Source organism: Hemibagrus wyckioides, linkage group LG01 (genome assembly GCF_019097595.1).
Source record: "Hemibagrus wyckioides isolate EC202008001 linkage group LG01, SWU_Hwy_1.0, whole genome shotgun sequence".
In the NCBI taxonomy this organism is placed as follows: Eukaryota; Metazoa; Chordata; class Actinopteri; order Siluriformes; family Bagridae; genus Hemibagrus; species Hemibagrus wyckioides.
In genome coordinates, this window is record NC_080710.1 from 12769050 (window position 1) to 12788479 (window position 19430).

The 19430-nt window shown below is 38.9% G+C and overlaps 1 protein-coding gene across 4 annotated transcripts in view; it reads left to right on the forward strand.

Annotated features, from left to right (window-relative positions):
- The window catches only part of rapgef5b (Rap guanine nucleotide exchange factor (GEF) 5b), a 46927-nt gene that overhangs the window by 7757 nt on the left and 19740 nt on the right, over positions 1-19430 (forward strand). For 3 of the 4 annotated variants that reach the window (XM_058393319.1, XM_058393334.1, XM_058393344.1), the window contains 6 exons: positions 509-596; positions 3073-3124; positions 3928-3998; positions 6832-6957; positions 15872-16002; positions 16615-16715. In XM_058393319.1, coding sequence (XP_058249302.1) covers positions 509-596; positions 3073-3124; positions 3928-3998; positions 6832-6957; positions 15872-16002; positions 16615-16715 — 569 coding nt within the window. The remainder of the gene's footprint in view (positions 1-508; positions 597-3072; positions 3125-3927; positions 3999-6831; positions 6958-15871; positions 16003-16614; positions 16716-19430) is intronic. The other variant, XM_058393327.1, reaches the window with a different exon arrangement.

Consider the following 19430-nt stretch of genomic DNA (forward strand, 5'->3'; position numbering starts at 1 on the left):
ACATGCATTTGACCATCGACTGGGAAACGGCTTCTACTTCCAGTCAGTAAGAAAAACCATTAGTGCGCCGTTTAAGATGCTCCTACCCTTCTAAATTTCATACACTAGATGGTAAGGTACATAGTGCATAGTGTGTAGTATGCCATTTGGGATGCAGCTATAGACTGAGACTGTGTCTCACCAATTGTATTTATATTCCTAAGGTCTTTTTATTTCTAAGCTCTAAGTCTTCCAGCTGAGTGTTTTATAGAAACTGGAATGTAGAAGCACAGGTTAACTTTTACACAGTCAGGAAGGGAATTATGGTATATTAAATTAATGTATTCAGTGATATGCTGCATCTTCCTTTCTAAACCACACCCACTTCCAGTTTAAAATCAAAAGATCGACATATTTAGAGCTTAGTCACAGATACAATAGATAAAATAAAAGAATTTTGCTTTTACCGTATAGCTGTGCTATTATGATGGTGTATACTCAAACACTGTGTGTATGTCTGTCTCTGCAGGAGTGAGGGAGAGCAGAAGAAACATTCTCTTGCTTGTAGTCCAGTAGATGTTGTCCAGATGAGAGCTCTGGAGCGGCTGACATCAAAGGTGAGGAAAAAAACCACAACTCCTGGAACTGGTTTGTCTTTTTTAACCTCAGAGCTACAGTTATTCATGTACAGTAATGTACACTCAGTATTATAAAGTCTGTAGTTTAGAAAAGCATTATGTGTTTATACTCGAAGCCTAAAATGAGTTGTATTCATTGCATTCGAATATGAACGCATTCGTTCTTGAGTGAGACCATAATGAAACTCACATGTACTTGGTCCATCTTGACCACTCTGAGAGTCACTGATTGGACATCACTGAGACAGTACTGAGCCCACTTTGCAACCAGCCTTTAAGCTAATGCTGCAGAACTGATTCTCATGGTGCAGTTGTGTACTGGCAATCGTCTTGGCAACAGACATGGAAAACCTTGCCTGTCCATGTTTGTGCGTCCAGGATATCATGGTCTACAACATTCAATAAATTATTTATTATTTTATAAAGCAGAATTCAGTTATATAATTAGATATGTTGATGTATTTGAGGTAGTGAGCCTGTCATGTCTATGTGGTTTGTGTCTGTTACACTTGTTACACCTAGGGTTGTAATATCTACAGTGGGTCCAAATAAGAACGCTAATGAGCGCTAATGTTTCTATTTGGAATTCTTTTCTAATTTAATACAACAGTTTTCATTGTAAATGATATCACTGGCAACAAAGGTAAGATCTTACATTAAGTTTAGAGTTTCTTATTATTTGGTTTGTCCTCTTTGTGCTTTAATGTAATGTACTCGAGCTAGCGTGGAAAACGCACAAAACCTTGTGAACCATTTCAGATCAAATCCATGCGAGTTTTATCTGAATACATGCTTCAATAGAAAAGATTAAAACGATCTTTTGTACTAAGGAGCTAACATAGTCAATATCACACATTTGCTTACATTTAAATAGTTGTCCAAGAAGTCTGTATATTGAAAATGTCATTTCTTTTCATTATTATTATTATTATTATTATTATTTATTTATTTATTTATTTATTTATTTATTTATTTATTTATTTATTTATTTATTTATACATGTTACAAATCTAAAACTTGCCTTTTTTCTCATTTTAAATGACATTAAAATATATTGGAATAAAAGATAAAAATAGAATAGAATAAAAAAGATTTTCAATGTGGTCTCAGTCTTCTGGACTCCACTGTATTTAATAATAATAATAATAATAATAAAAATAATAATAAAAATAAAATGATTAAATGCAGTGTAAAGCTGTGTGTTACTGGTTTCTTTTAAATGGCTAATAGAAAGATCACTGGCCCTAACGTGTTACAGATTTTAAGAGCATAAAGAAATTAAATCTCCCTTCTTCTCCATGTTTCTTGTGCTTTACCTTTTAAGTAAGGCAGCTTTCGATATTTTATTACTCTATTTTAAACAAAGCCTGTCAGATATTTAGAGTGATTAGGCTGTATGATGAATTTGGGAGCTTAAAAAGCAAATAAAAGACTTAAATTGTTAACAAAACAGGCATCCAGTTTGGTGATGCAGAGACAGTTATAATGTGTTATTAACTCATTTTTAGGTATTCAGTTAATGATTAAGCAAAAATCAAACCATGAGACAGCTGTGTTTTTCTGTGTTGTAGGCTTGCGCTAGATGTGACGGTAGATTATAGATTATGGCTTTTTTTTCTCTCTGTCTGTGCCACTTAAATGGTAGCATTAAGTGAAACCTCACAGACAGGGTTACTATGGCAGTCTGCCCAGACTAGCTCAATTTTTCATTGGCTTATATACTGAGGCTAAGAGATGCCATGCCTTCTGGGCTCATGGGGAATGTAGTTTTCATGGGCCACTAAGCAGAGATAAACGCTTCCATTACTCGCCGGTACACACCTGGATTCACAATTCTTTGCATGTTACAAGACGAGGTCACTGTTGTAAACATTCATGATCTCCTCATTAGTGTGATAGATCACATATATTAGAGCAGTGAATAAAAACAGCCCCGGTGACTATTTTACTAATATATGATTTATTCATCACTCTGTTGTTTGCCACTGGGGTGATACCCTCAAGTGCCCTTTTTTGTTCTTCTAATGTGTGTGTGTCTTCTGAAAAAGTGTGTGTGTATTTATATCCCATAAAATAGCAGGCCCTTAAGGACCATCTTTGGTGATAGTGATACACGAGCTTTGCCACCCAGTGACAAGCAGTGGTGCAGGGTAGTGACGTTTTTGGAGATGTAGATATTTTTATAAATTGAAAAATAATTCCAGTTTTTTAATTAATATCCTCAAGGAGTTGCCTGTATCCTAGCCAGGCAGCAGCAGCTGATTTTTTTTATTTTTAATTTTTACATGATGCAGTGTTCAGCAGTGTTCCGCTCCTATTGTAATGATTCTGGTCCAGCAGTTTGACTGTCATTCATGTCACGTTTCTCTACGCTTGCTTAGAGTGGATAATATCATGACATGACAGCTGTAGCCACGGCTGGAGGCTCCTCTGCTAAAGTGTTTCATTTTAACAGGTGCAGAATGAACTGACAGCAGCACTGGCTCGGAAAGGAAGGTGCAAATCGAGTAAGGCACTTTTTGGTTCTTTACTATACAGAAGTTCAATCTTACAAAATTCTGCACTGTTATTAAAATACATATTAAAATAAAATTAGCATTGTAGTGAAGCATATATTCTTCTGTCATGTTCTTTAGAAGAGTAGTCCACTGTCACTGCCACAATATATATATATATATATATATACACATACATACAGCTCTGGAAAAAAAATCTGAGACCACTGCCCAAACTCCAGATTTGAAGCCTAATGAAAACCTCTGGAATGTCATCAAGAGGAAGATGGATGGTCACAAACCATCAAGCAAAGCTGAGCTGTTTGTTTTTTTGCAAAAAGAGTGGTATAAAGTTTCCCAACAGCAATGTGAAAAACTGGTGGAGAGCATGGAGCCAAAACGCATGCAAATTGGGGTTATTCCACCAAATACTGATTTCTTGATGTTATTTAGCCAAAGCATTAACATAATTTGTTTACAAATTATTTGCATTTTGTTTTATTTGAGTTATTAAAGCTCTGCAAATACTGCATGATCCTGGGTTATTTTGATGTGTTGTCATTTCCTTTAAATATACACTCTAAATAACAATAGTTATATTTTGAATTTAGGAGAAATATTGTCAGCAGTTCACAAAAAATGAAACAAAACTGTTCATCTTACCAATACATGCACCTGTAAGGAAAAAAACATAAGAAACTGTTTATTTTGCAGTGGTCTCTTATTTTTTTTCCAGAGCTGTGTGTACATATATATAAAATTATTATTTTTATTTATTTATTTATTTATTTATTTATTTATTTATTTATTTTCAGTGATTGAGGACACTGTCCCAGAGCACTCTGTTGACCTCCCACCCTCTACTCGTTCTTCCAGTGAGCAAAAGGTATGGTAAATATCTAGACCGTAGATGAATCTCTAGTATACACTGTGTAAATCTACTGAACTCATGCTATTCATGTATACACTAAGTCAGATATTTTCCTCATGCACTACCTGAGTGAAATTATTCCAGGTTAGTAATTAGTTAAAAATCTGACAAGGGAGAAGAAGATTTGTTTGAATAAATGTTCATTGGTTTAGTCTGGTTAATAGACTGTCGATAGATAAACCCAATATATTTTTATTTAGTCAAGTGGAGTGTAGTTGTCATAAGAATATCATTACACAATTTTCATGCTGTGCTACGAAAAATATTTTATCTGCACATCACAAGGTAAATCACATTTAGATATAGGAATGTTCTCTGCAGCCCATTCGGTGGTGGACAGCTCTCCCTACAGCTAGGTGAATAACTTAAAGGGTGGATGAAAAAAGGAGCTTTGGTCACTAGCTGTATGCTTACATAAGTTATGTGTAAGTTATAACAACAGCATTGGTGTGTTTATTAGTTTAAAGTATTCATTTAGTTTACATAGTGGTGAAACTCCAGAGATACACACTACCATGTCATTGTTACTGCTGCGCCCAGAATGAAGCCCCACCCAAATGTTGTTTACTTAGTGGTGCTTTTTTGGCTGTGAACGATGGGGTGGGGCTGTGCATGTGTGTGGGGGGGATTTCTGACAGTTATTCAAAACAGAATAAATACACCGATCAGCCATAACATTGAGAGGTGAAGTGAATAACACTGATTATCTCCTCATCATGGCACCTGTTAGTGGGTGGGATATATTAGGCAGCAAGTGAACATTTTGTCCTCAAAGTTGATGTGTTAGAACCAGGAGAAATGGGTAAGTGTAAGGATTTGAGAGAGTTTGACAAGGGCCAAATTGTGATGGGTAGACGACTGGATCAGAGCATCTCCGAAACTGCAGCTCTTGTGGGGTGTTCCCGGTCTGCAGTGGGCAGTATCTATCAAAAGTGGTCCAAGGAAGGAACAGTGGTGACAGGGTCATGGGCGGCCACATGGGGAGCAAAAGCCAACAGATGAGACACTGAAATTACTGAAGAAGTTAATGCTGGTTCTGATAGAAAGGTGTCAGAATACACAGTGCATGATGGGTCAGGACTGTTTTGGCAGCAAAAGGGGGACCAACACAATATTAGGCAGGTGGTCATAATGTTATGCCTGGTCAGTGTATTTTATAGTAATAATGATTTACTATATTTTATTTACTATAATAATTGATTTTCCTCTACTTGTTATTGTCCTATTACTTGTTTTGTTATTTAGGACCTTAAAAAATTACATAGTCCAGCCATCATTTTTTTTTTCAATTTGATAGCAACTTGATAGATTTAGGTAACAAAAGAATCAACTTATTACCTCTATGAAATAATATAATATGGAAATAATGTTAATGTTAATATTTGCAGTGCACAAGAAACATGTTTGAGAAATCAAAATTATTTTACACTGTAAAACTCTACACCTGGCTTTTCCAAATAGTCAAAGTTCTAATTTGAATCTGCTGTTTTATATAAAATTTTATAGAGCTTTTTATTAAATACATTTTGATAAATAAAAAAAGACAAACATTAACTTCACTTTGCGTTTGCCATCAGAAACCTGTAAGTCTTTATCAAATCACTCTAGCATGTCCAACCCTATGACTGGTAATGTATCTGCAATGTGTATCTATAGTAAATGTGTCTAACAAACTGGCCACAATGGACAAACTGTTTCTTTGTGTTTTATGATTGTTCCGTAGTGTTTTTTTATCAAGTTCATCAGAATAGTTGAAATACAATACTGATCCTTCTTTATCGGTTACACACATCAGGTTGAGGTTTATAAAACTTTAAAGAATTTCCCTTTCATCACTAAATATTGTTCATTGTTGTCCTTATTCAAACGTGGTTTTAGACAAAGTGTCCTGGAATGTGAAGAGTTTCAGTTATGGTGAACACGTCTGCCCAGTATGAGGTTAAACTGCTTTATATAAGCTGTAGTGACTATATTCCTTTTGTTTGGCTAGTGCAAATTCCTGTCTGTGTCTGTAACACTAAAGGATGAGGTCATAAGTGTTACATCCTGGAAGTCTACTGGTGTATAAGTGTGTGTGTGTGGGTGGGGGGTTTATGTGCAGGTGTGTAAGTGGATGGAGAAGCACTGGTTAAGGGAACAATCCTGAATTGAGGTATAGATTATTGTAATGATCCATGATCCAAACAAGTGAAGGGAACTACATTAGTTATTCAATTATAGATGCACAGTGTTTCAGTGCAGCCACACACTCACACACTCGCGCGCACACACACACACACACACACACATACACTTAATTAGTGATACACTATGTCGGTGCGTGCATTTCTCTGAAAGAAGTTGATGAGCATTTTAATGATTCTGTAAGCCAGATCAAATATTATATTCTTCCACATGCAGACTTAACACACAGTAAAATACCCTCCTGGACTCAACATTGGTCAGTCTCCCACTTTCAGGACATTGTCAAACTTCCTATTCACGACTGGAGCCACTAGCAGATGTTTCCTGGCCACCCCCACTCTTGTTTAGTGAAAAAGAGAGAGGGAGACTAAAAGAAAGACAAATGCAGGTTCCCTCTCATGAAATGTCTAGAGAGACTCTTCTAGCCCAAGCTGTATACCCTGCACTAGATTATAGTAGCCAGAGCTCTCTGTCTTGCCTGAAGAAATAGGAAGCAGTGTACTGGCTTGTGGATAGACACATACACACACAGTGTTTGTGCTGAAGCTCAATGGCATGGGACTGTGGTCTGAGATATGTGTTCTCTGTGTCCCCTGCAATTCAGCAGGGCCCCGGGACTGGATTACGCAACAGAGAGGACATGAGTCGCATGGAGATGGTCCAGCGACTAGCCAAGGATGGATGCCGCCTCCTTCACAGCCCGCTTAAACCCACTGAACGACCAGCCGAGGTGAGTCAGTGTATACATACACCACAAAGACACACTTATACATAAACATGCACTTTATACAGATGTGTTTTACTGCTTAATTATTGTCCACAATCAGAAGCCTGTTCCCTACTGACTTTCAACTCTGAAATGTGTACATGAATGAACAGAGCTGCAGTTTGAAATATTTAATTATATTGCATTAAAAATGAAAGTGAATCAATCATAATATAAATAAATAAATCATAGAAATAAATCGCATTATTTTTATGTGCATGTTTTTTTTTTTTTTCAAAATGTAACTCAGTATTATTATCTGGGTCTACCATTAGAGTACGAAAGAGCTGAGCACAAATACATGCCAAATAATGATCGCATGCCTCTTTCTGATTGGCCAGTTTAATTCCCACTTCTTGTCATTTGATAGTTATTTTAACAATGACCGGAAGGTCTGACCTAATTGCCATGAGACCGCATCGAACCAGTCTACCTGCTAATACATCCAGGCACTTAATTGTTTTTATACAAATGCCTATGTCTTGCTGACCTTTCCTTTGCACAGTTTCATTGTACACCCTGACAATAAAAACCTGACACGAGACACGTAAAAGCAAAAATCACACCCTTGTGGTCAGGTTTCCTGCCTTGTTATTACAAGCTATTTTGTTAGAATTTCATTGATTTACTGGTTATTATGAGCTCAGGCTTTATTATCAGCTCAGCATTTATTTTTAATATTTTATGGCACTAAAACATGGACATCCCAAAAGATTAGTTTCTAGTTTTTAAAAAACTAGAAATCATAACATTAAAATGTTAGTGTAACATTTATTAAAATCAGCCAATCATGGAAGCAGTGCAATGCACAAAACGCACAAGAGCTTCATCATGAATATTTGAGAACTGCTGATCTTCTGATGTCCTTCGGTAACTCAAATAACCACTCTTTACAAACATGGCAAACAGAAAAGCATTTGCAGAATGCATAACATTTTAAACCTAATCCTAAAGGAAAATAGGCTAAAACAAAAAACCTGTTCAAATATGTAGCATATAAATTATCTGTTCTGCATATTTCTTCTTTCAAATATTAATAGTGGCTGCATTAGTTTTACCTTAAAGTTTCTATAGAATTATATTCACTAGAAAATACACTAATGTTGCCAAAAGTTTTGGGACGTCACATAAATGTAATATGGAGTTGTCCCACCCTTTGCAGCTATAACAGCATCATCTCTTCTGGGAAGGCTTTCCACAAGGTTTAGGAGTGTGTTTATAGAAAATTTTGACCATTCCTCTAGAAGCGCATTTGTGAGGTCAGACATTGATGCTGGACGAGAAGGCCCGGCTCACAGTCTCTGCTCTAATTCATCCCAAAGGTGTTCTATCGGGTTGAGGTCAGGACGGGTTGAGGTGAAGTTCCTCCACACCAGACTCACTCATCCATGTCTTTATGGACCTTGCTTTGTGCACTGGTGTACAGTCATGTTGGAACAGGAAGGGGTCATCCCCAAACTGTTCCCACAAATTTGGGAGCATGAAATTGTCCAAAATGTCTTGGTATGCTGAAGCATTAAGAGTTCCTTTCACTGGAACTAAGGGGCCAAGCCCAACCCCTGAAAAACAACACCTGAATTCAATGATTTGGAGGGGTGTCCCAAAACTTTTGGCAATATAGTTTAGAAGAATATTTATGAATGCGTATTAGTGGTAGAAAGAAGACTATTATAAAAAATAAAGAGCAGATTGGAGTGCATTATATGCTGTGCAATATCTGTTATGTGTATGTGTGTATGATGTAGACATGACTTTGAAATTGATAACTTTAAAATTTTGTATGAAATCTGTATTTCATATACTGGGATTGTGTCTCTGTTCATTTGAAGCCTGGTGTTGGACACATACATGGACACATACGATGCAGAGAGCAAGAAAGTCAAACAGATTTGTTCTTTATTCCTTACAGCCTTCTCTTTTAGTTGAAACAATGTACAGTATATTAACTAGTTTACACAGTCTGGGATATGATTATATGAACTGACTGGCTGACCTCATCTCACATTCTGTGTGAAGCCAAACAAGATCCTTGAGATGTATCATTTAGCGCATTAAATCATATCAAAACAGATACAATTGTTTGTTAATACATCTGCATAGTCTTGGATTAAAACACGACAGCGCTCTGGTGTATATTGATGCCTATAGCCAAGTACACTGACATTTAGATGCAGTCTGCTTTTTTGATTTAGACTCCTATTTTAAAAAGTGCATACCATTCCTACTGGAAAATGTCCTGGGCTATCTCTGCCTTTACTCAGCTAAAGTGGCTATAAACTCTGGAATTAAACAAACCTCGTATTTGACTCTTGTCTGTTCAGAGGTTGACCTTTGAGTGTTCCTCACTTTTTTCATTTCTCTCCAGCATGTTTCGTATTATTCATTTCATATAAGCACAGTATATACTTATTTATATATATATATATATATATATATATATATATATATATATATATATATATATATATATACACACACTATATTGCCAAAAGTATTCGCTCACCTGCCTTGACTCGCATATGAACTTAAGTGACATCCCATTCCTAATCCATAGGGTTCAATATGACGTCGGTCCACCCTTTGCAGCTATAACAGCTTCAACTCTTCTGGGAAGGCTGTCCACAAGGTTTAGGAGTGTGTTTATGGGAATTTTTGACCATTCTTCCAGAAGCGCATTTGTGAGGTCACACACTGATGTTGGACGAGAAGGTCTGGTTCTCAGTCTCCGCTCTAATTCATCCCAAAGGTGTTCTATCAGGTTGAGGTCAGGACTCTGTGCAGGCCAGTCAAGTTCATCCACACCAGACTCTGTCATCCATGTCTTTATGGACCTTGCTTTGTGCACTGGTGCACATTCATGTTGGAAGAGGAAGGGGCCAGCTCCAAACTGTTCCCACAAAGTTGGGAGCATGGAATTGTCCAAAATGTCTTGGTATGCTGAAGCATTCAGAGTTCCTTTCACTGGAACTAAGGGGCCAAGCCCAGCTCCTGAAAAACAACCCCACACCATAATCCCCCCTCCACCAAACTTTACACTTGGCACAATGCAGTCAGACAAGTACCGTTCTCCTGGCAACCGCCAAACCCAGACTCGTCCATCAGATTGCCAGATGGAGAAGCGCGATTCATCACTCCAGAGAACGCGTCTCCACTGCTCTAGAGTCCAGTGGCGGCGTGCTTTACACCACTGCATCCGACGCTTTGCATTGCACTTGGTGATGTATGGCTTGGCTGCAGCTGCTCGGCCATGGAAACCCATTCCATGAAGCTCTCTGCACACTGTTCTTGAGCTAATCTGAAGGCCACATGAAGTTTGGAGGTCTGTAGCGATTGACTGCAGAAAGTTGGCGACTTCTTCGCACTATGCGCCTCAGCATCCGCTGACCCCGCTCTGTCAGTTTACGTGGCCTACCACTTCGTGGCTGAGTTGCTGTCGTTCCCAAACACTTCCACGTTCTTATAATACAGCTGACAGTTGACTGTGGAATATTTAGGAGCGAGGAAATTTCACGACTGGATTTGTTGCACAGGTGGCATCCTATCACAGTTCCACGCTGGAATTCACTGAGCTCCTGAGAGCGACCCATTCTTTCACAAATGTTTGTAAAAACAGTCTGCATGCCTAGGTGCTTGATTTTATACATCTGTGGCCATGGAAGTGATTGGAACACCTGATTCTGATTATTTGGATGGGCGAGTGAATACTTTTGGCAATATAATGTAAATATATATATACATATATATATATATATATATATATATATATATGTATGTATATATATCTGTATCTGTATTGATGTCAACAAGCCTCCATGAATTCAGTGTCAGTGAAAGGAATTGTGTTCTGAAGGGTCTCCAATCAATAATAATTCATCTATAATCTATAATCATCTATAATTCTGTCAGGATGAATATTGACATTCTGATGAATATTGCATATCAAAATGGTCAAGTCAAATCAAGAAGATTTTATTGTCATTGTCAAGCTATTTATTGGTAAAGGCATATACAGCTGGTGCAGTACACAGTACAATGAAACAACATTCATTGTACTACATTAAACAACACTATGAGAGGCAACCTAGAACTAAGTACACTACACAGTACTGCATAAAGTGCATGTGTGTGAACAGTGCAAGGCAGTACAGTACAGTCACACATTCAGGAACAGTGCAGTGCCGAGCAACACACAGTTCTGTAATGAGTAAAGTGCTTTTTTACAGCCGTCCATCTATAAAGGAAGTGTTTAAAATAGAATTTAAAAATAAAATACAAAAGATACAAAAATAGAATCATAAGGAAATAAATGCAGTCTACTGTACAATAAAGTGGAAGGCTGTACAAGGTGACTGATATGTTGATATGAGTAACGTGTATACGATTGAGTAAAGTGGGAAGTGTGTGCAATGGTTGTGAAGTTATAGTGTATTCTGGGAAGTGAGCTCCCAAAGTACTGTTTTGTAGTAGCAGTCTAATAGAAATGTGCAAGGGAGTGCATTGATGAAGAGTTGAGTATGAGTAGGTGTTGGTGTGTGTGAGTGTGTGGCTTGGTGTCAGTCTCTGGGTATTGAGGAGTCTGATGGCTCTGTGGAAGACACTGTTACACAGTCTGGCTGTGAGGGCCTGTTACCTTTTTCCAGACTGCAGGAGGGTGAAGAGATTGTGTGAAGGGTGCATGGGGTCTTCCACAATGATACTTAAGGTATAACAAGAAATATGATTTCACCTTGCTATTATGGTTTAGATGTAGTCTGTTTTCTTGGCTGCAGAGACATAAATAACTTCACTATGGTATGAACGTGTATGTATTAATGTCTTTAGGGAAGATGAGGAGGTGCTCATGCTTAGCTTCTACAAACAGTAGCATAGCTCTGATAGTGTACATGTTTCTTCCTTTTAAGTCAGACATCATAAATCAGTCTAGTCTCCAAACTGTCTAGATACAATAAATAGTCAGAGGCTATAACATATCAAAGCTGGTCATAGCAATACAGTCAGTTGTTAATCTTCTGCAAGGGCCTCCAGGTCATCAGGGTATGCGTGACCTCTCATTCAGATGACAGCTTTAAAGATGCTCTTGTACTGTGAACTGATGAAGCACAATAAGTCCAATGGACAGATAAGTTTTTCCCCTGAGGAATAGTAGGGATGACCTCTGTGGTCATTTCTATTGATCTTTCTCTGAATTAATCTTTTGGATATTTTAGATGTCACAGGGTTTAATGGGTTGGCCTGTTTGACCCTGATATTTTACACTGACAACATACTCATGAGATTGATCAGTTAAAGTGCCCAGAGGTAACATCACTGAAATGTCTTTCTGAAATATTTGAAGACACTTGCATCGGATCTTGGATGTTTGGAAGTAATCATTTGGATGAAAGCCCAATTCCGAACCTCGTGGCAGAGGCAGTCATCTGCTTGTGCATGGTGTCAATACATCATCATTATAAGAGCTTGTGATGGTGTAGGGTGCATGAGCAGAAAGTTTCACTTTGGTTTCATTTGACCACAGAACATGAAGCCAGTTCTAATGATGCTTGGTGAAGTTCAAGCATTGCATTCTGTTAGTTTCTCTCACTGTGGGCTCACTGTATTGGAACAACACGGCTAATTCTGTTGTTTTTCTGTACACTGAAGATAATTTGGTTTAATATTAAAAGATGAATGTGAGACAATAAATCAGAATTTCAGCTCTCAGTTTTGACCACCCAATTCCAATAATATTGGAACATCTCATTTTTGCCATCAATCCATAAACCTATTGACACATGGAACCAAATTGTTTGTTTGTTCATTTGGGATGATTTTTCAGGCTTGTAGCATAGCTTCTTTCATTTGTTGTTTGCTTTTGGAGGTTTTTCCTCTTCTGCTTCTTCTTCAGCAAGTGAAATGCTGCTCAGTTGGTCTAAGGTCTGGTGACTGCCCCATCCAGTCTAAAACCTTCCACCTTTTTCCCCTAATAATTTAGGAAGGCAATGTATATGAGGATGAAAAACAAACGAAAACCTTGAAATGACCATATAAATTGGAGAGACGGTTCATTAAATTTGTGGCTGAAAGAGTAAACTTGTACTACTGGTCAATTGTTCTCAAAAGCCTTAACCATGGTCCTTTTTTGTGACACCTATTCGCAATAGACAATGCAAAATAAAAAAAAAGTTTCCATTAGACTCAATCGTATAGATGCTTTTCCAACAAGTTTCCTGTAATGTTTGAGGAAATATAGACGCCTGGAACTGTCCTGAGATTATTATTAGCATAGTCCCTAAATAACTTCCTTGTATCTCCAAAGCAGCAGGAAATGTGACCCTTAACAATAAAAGTGACACGAACTTCCAGGGTCAGTAGTAGTTTAAGTGGTTAAGGCTCTGGGTTGTTGATCAGAAGATCAGGGTTCAAGTCTCAGCCTGGCCCCCTCCAGGAGTGCTGCATCATGGCTGACCCTGCGCTCTGACCCCAATCTCCAAGGACGGGATATGGGGAAAAAAGAATTTCACTTAACTCACTTACTTAACAAATAGGGTTGACATTTCAGCAACACTTAATATGAAGGAAGCTGAGTTTGTTGTAGTCCTAGTGAGCACATAAGTGTTTAAAGAGCTTTTTTGCCAACATTAATGGGACATCTAGATTTTTATGAACATTTTTATGATTTTGAAGACACCAATAATACTACCCTGTTCATAGTAATACAGTCACAGTAATATAACCAAATAAACATTGTAGAAACCAAATAAACAAAATGCTTCGGTTCCAAAAAGAAGGCAAATTTTTGTCTGTGGTCTATTTAAGTAGGGCAGATGTCTGTGGTAGGTGTGTGCAGTCTGGGGTATTCTGTACTCTTTACACTTTGCTGTGGAGATATGAAGATAAAATGAATTAGTTTTTCAACCTATTTTTGAAGCATAGTTTCATATCTTCTGCTGCTTGCTGGAAACACACTCCTATAACATTTGTGATCTTATGCCAGTGGATTCAGGTTTTAATATGATGGTTTGTCATTCTCACAGTTGAGCAGTCAAATAATTTAGCAGTGAAAGCTCCACCCTAACAGAGAAAAGTATCTTCCCTGCCCCAGGAACTAAAGACATTGTGGAAGGGCTCACAAATGGCACCACAAAAAAGAGTTTGCCTTATCATCCAGACATCATGACATCCATGGCCAAGGATCATCTTAGGGAGCAAAGTTGGATTGGATGCGTTTTCTGTGTGACACTATTGCACTGTAAATCAGAGTAAAACTAGCCAATTATGGACATCTGTGAGCTTGTCTATGTGGAAGAGGATAGATAGCACTTTCCTCAGTGTGTGTTATGCTGCCCTGTGTTTGATTCTTTCAGTGCTCCAAGTTTTTGGAAGAGACCTATTTTAGCTTTTGGGGGAAAAAAGTTCTGGACTCTGTACGCTGTTCTCAAATATATTGATGCCAGTGGATTTGTTTTTACTATGCTAGTGTCTATTAAATCTGTTATACGCATAACTGTGTAGAGCTGCATGCTTGTGGAGTTGTCCTGGATTGTGTTCTTTTCCTGAGTAAAAGCTAGACTGAGAACAGTGTGTACAGACATCAGTGTGTGTCTGCGACAGCTCTAATGGAGTGTGTTTTGGAAAGAAGCTGATTGCTCCAATAACAGCCTCTTTAGTGGGTTAGTTGTCGTTGCAGTATTTGCTGTTGATTGATTGGATGCGAGTGCCTCATCAATCCATTCTGTGTGTGTGTTGTGAGGACAGGTGTGATTAAGGTCTTCATTGCAACTGGCAATTAGGGCAGAAAAGTGCAAGCTTTTCAGCCAGTCTGCCTGCATAATTATACGTGCCAACACACACACACACACACACACACACACACAAAAGTTGACTGAGGGGCAACTACGTTTTATGTGCAGGATGTGTAAAACGAGAACACATTGAAATTCAAATACATGCGCGCGCACACACACACACACACACACACACACACTGGTGCACATCAATGACAGTCAGTTTTAATACTGGTGCCTGATAAGGCAATTGAGTATGAATTAAACTCCTCTTTGTTCCCAGCACCAGCACCCCCACATTTACACACCCTGCTGTATAACACACCAGTTTATGTGGCACACAAACCAGCAGTCTCCAGAACGAGACAACACTTGTTCGATATAAACAGTCCTCTCCCTGCTATATAAACATGCTCAAGCACACAGGACATGGCTAGGAGCAGAATAGATTAGACATTGCCCCAAGGCACAGCACACATATTACCACTTCCTGCCAATTTCTTCAGCTTAGAGCATGGCAGAATTACCAAAAAGAAATTTACCCGTATTTGTCATATAATATTGGCCGTGTTGTTGTTTTTCAACTGGATATTTGCAGTAGTTATATCAATGGTTGGGTGTCTGATCATTGTTTCATTGTTACCAAGGATCGAATGAGTAATGGACACACATAAGCCGGTGTGTGACGGATTATACGAGTGTGTAAGATTGATAACCCCCAAGTGATGAGGTGGCAGAGTTATAGCATGACCCATACACCTCCTGATTCCTTTGTTCCAAAGGCACCGCCTCTGATAAACGCACACACACACACACACACACACACACAGCTCAGAAAAGTACACAGTGCATGACAGTACAAAAGTAATTGAGTGACAGCTTTGCTAATGTACCTATTATTAAAAATATGCACAAAGCCACACACGAATATGAATGTAGAGACCTGCATCGTGTTGGCGGATGATCAAATAAAAGCTCTTTGATGTGGCTGGTGTAATTTTGGGATTTAGAGAGGGGGTATATATATATATTGATGGAAATCAGTAGGAAAAGGGAATCTCCTTGGTGACACACTCCACCTCCCTTCCTTCATCTCTCTCTCTCTCTTTCCTCAGCCCCTCGGTGACGCAGCAGTCCGTGTGTGTGTGAGAGAAAGGAGCCGAGAGATGCTGCTGCTTCAGAGGACTACGTCAGAGCAAGTGCCCTCCTCCTCTTCCTCATCCTCCCCCTCCTCCCTTGCCAGGAGGTGAGCTGCATGAATACACACACACACGCATGCACACACACACATGGGTGCGTACCGGCTTGTGAGTGCGCACACTTTCCCTTTCTCTTTCTCTCTTCTTTCCTCCCATCACTCTTTCAGTCTCTTTCCTTCTCTTCATTCTCTCTCTCTCTCTCTCTCTCTCTGTCTCTCCACACACACATATACACACACAAACAGCCATTCAGTGAGTATGTGCCGCGTTTCCACTGGCTCCCTCACACCGAGCTCTTTACTCTGAAGTTGATAAGCAGCGCAGGGCTTGCAGCTTGTCCTCAGGGCTTGGCTCATTGAGCACTCTGGAGCTGCCGGTTCAATGTGGTAGGTAAGAGCCGGTGCTAGCATGGGCAGCAAGCGTCCGCTTGAAGGCAGGGTGATGCTGGCAGCGCTGGTGGAGCAGGAGGAAGACGAGGACGAGGACGGCGGCTCGGACAGCAGTAGCAGCGGCGACCGAGTGACGATACCCACCTTCGATGTACCCTACTTCCGCTACATCGATGAAGAGGGCACGGAGGATGAGGAGTGGTGCAGCAGTAGCCGATCATTGTCCTCCATCGAGGAAGAAGACTCTAGTGACTCATCTCTGTCTCACAGGTACGCCAGTGTCCCCGCCAGTCCCGAGAAGGTTCTAGAACACCTGCTGAGCCACCTGACGCTGGACGAGGACAACGGGAGCCCTCAAGCCAGAGAGACAGGTGGGCTCTCATCTCACTCTTTACCCTAGAGAGGCAGACAGTGCTGTAGGTTCAGCCCGTTGGATCATTATGCTCCATAACATTTTTAACTGCACTCAGTTTACTTTTGCTTAGTTTACAAATGAGGCGTGTGCACGTAGGAAATGTCGAGGGTTTGCAGCTGTTTCTTGATTCCCAAGTGTATCTCTAGGCAGAATACGAGTCGGGTCTCCCACGTACAGTTAAAAAACAAGCAGATGTACATGTGCTGCACCACTGATGCTCGGTCCCAGCTTCCTATTTAGTTATTCATCTTAAAGCATATTATTTCTATGCAGCAGTTGTGTAATCATAGGGTACACAGGTGTGTGAAAAAATCCTACATCTGATTCCGCTGACAGATGCTGGGAGTTTAAAGGGTTTATCTGAATATTGCTTTATTAACTGGAACTCTTCTAAGTAATGACAGGATGTCTGTTTTAAAGGAGGAGGTCACTCCTTCACTCTGTTCAGTAAAGCTGGATTTCGCTGATGTTTGCCCTGGGATTACGAACAGGTTTTGTCAGTTAACCTAAACAATCATTTTCCAGCACGTACCCCAATTAGATTTTAAGTGTTAAGACAAAACCTTTCAATAAATGTATCTTTGCAAATATCATTTTTAAATTATTATACAAGTTGCTATAATGTTGTAGTTAATAGTTTAACAAAAAAAAATTAATGTGAAGTGGCTTATACCTACAGGTACATTTTAATAATAAGCTGACTGGTAAATCTTACAATATTGGTGCTGTTGATGAGGGACGTGTGTATAGTCCAGAACACAACTCTCTCTCTCTCTCTCTCTACAGGACGCATGCTAGAGAATTGAGATATTAGTGTTTATTTGAGATATTAGTGTTTATATTAGGGACCCACTGTCCAAAATATCCATCATAGAGTATATCGTTTTGATGATGAAGTTCCACTTTGCCACTACAGCAGAAGTTTGTCCTAGGTGTGAGTGTCGTGAATGTCCAGGGAATCCACTGATACGTGGAATAGACCTCACTGATCAAAATTTGATGTTTAAAATCAAATACCAAAAAACACCAAACACCAAAAAAACAATAATGACGAATTGGCTTTATGTGAAACTTAATTGTGGTCTCAAATAATGGTTGTATTAGCCCCTAGAAAAGCCCTGCTTCAAAAAATCAGCCTTTCTGGAATAAAATAAACATTTTTTTCTCCATTTTAAGAGAAACCCAGATTAAAATACTCATTTTTAGTGTGAATTAAACAGTTGTTTGCAAGACCGTCTGTTTTTGTTAATAAGCTGGGGTTGTTAATTGAGGTCAGCATCCTGGTTGTTGCAGGTTTATTTTGGTGTGTGTGCGTGTGTGCCTGTGTGTGTGTGTGTGTGTGGCGTGTTTTGTTTGTCTAAGTTGAGACATCCTGTCTCCCATGGCATGCACACCTGGAGGCATTTAGAGTGTCATGGATTGTAAAGATCATAGATTGATGTTTGTTTAGGATATGTCGCTTTCTGCAGCTTTAAATAAAAAAACAGGGATTCGTTGATTAGAGTAATAATAATCTTCTTAATATTTTAATAATTGTGTGTGTGGAAAAAAACCTTTAGAAAACCATGGGATCCATGACTTCTAGTAAACCTTCTGTAAACGCAATTACTGTACAGCAACAATATCTATTGCATGCTGTCGGAAACATAATATGTTTATATTGTATGGTGTGTGTGTTTAAAGGTCTTGACTATTGAACTGCTGAAGTTAATGGGAAAAAAGGGAGAGATAGAACGAAGAGTTTGCAAATGTCAGTTCTGCTGATCACCTCGTTCCCCTGTGGTGATGTTCAATCTAACAGTATTGATCTCCATTCTCTCTGGAGGAACCCGGTCACCGTGTAGTAAACCCTGCGCACACGGGCTTGACAGAACTGATGAACACACAGATGAGTGTGTATTTATTAGGAAACTGTAAGCCGATTGTAAATTATAACACATATCGATTATTATATCTACATAAAGAAACATGAGCTCTCATGCTTTATAGAACGTCACTGTCCAGTTCTTGGATCTGATTGGTCAGAAGCTCTGATAGTTGTGTTGACTTCAAGACAAAGATACAGCATTTGTATAGAATTATGTTGTATTTCTATAGTACATGGATATGTTTATTTCATTGTTTGGAGGAGTCTCCGGTGCCAGCATGTTGTAAACAGCCCAGCTGTAATTTTACGTTTTTTTTGCCACAGAAGAGCCGTCAGCACAGAGGACTTTGTGCTTTCTCTGTAACATGACAAGCTGTGTTTTATTGTCTTGTTAACTGCAAGAGAGAGAGAGAGAGAGAGAGAGAGTGAGAGAGAGAAAGAAAAAAGAAAAAGGGGCTGGTTTATGGGACGACTGTTTATAGCCCCTGGTACATATTATAACAGGATCTGTCCAGTTTTACAGGTGTTCCACAACATTAACTGTACTATAAATGGACAAAAAAAAATAAAAATAAATGTGGTATAAAAGGAATAGAACACTTCAGGATGTGTTGTTTTTGGAAAATAATCAGTGTTAGCAAAGCAACTCTTTTCCTAGAACAGGACAAAGTGTCTTATTCCTTATTTATTATTATAAAGAATCATACAGTAGGATATTCATGCTTGGCTTTTTCTTTTATCTATGAAAAGAAAGAATGAACTCACTGCAGCTTGTATGGCTGTGTTAGGCTGAGCACCAGTACA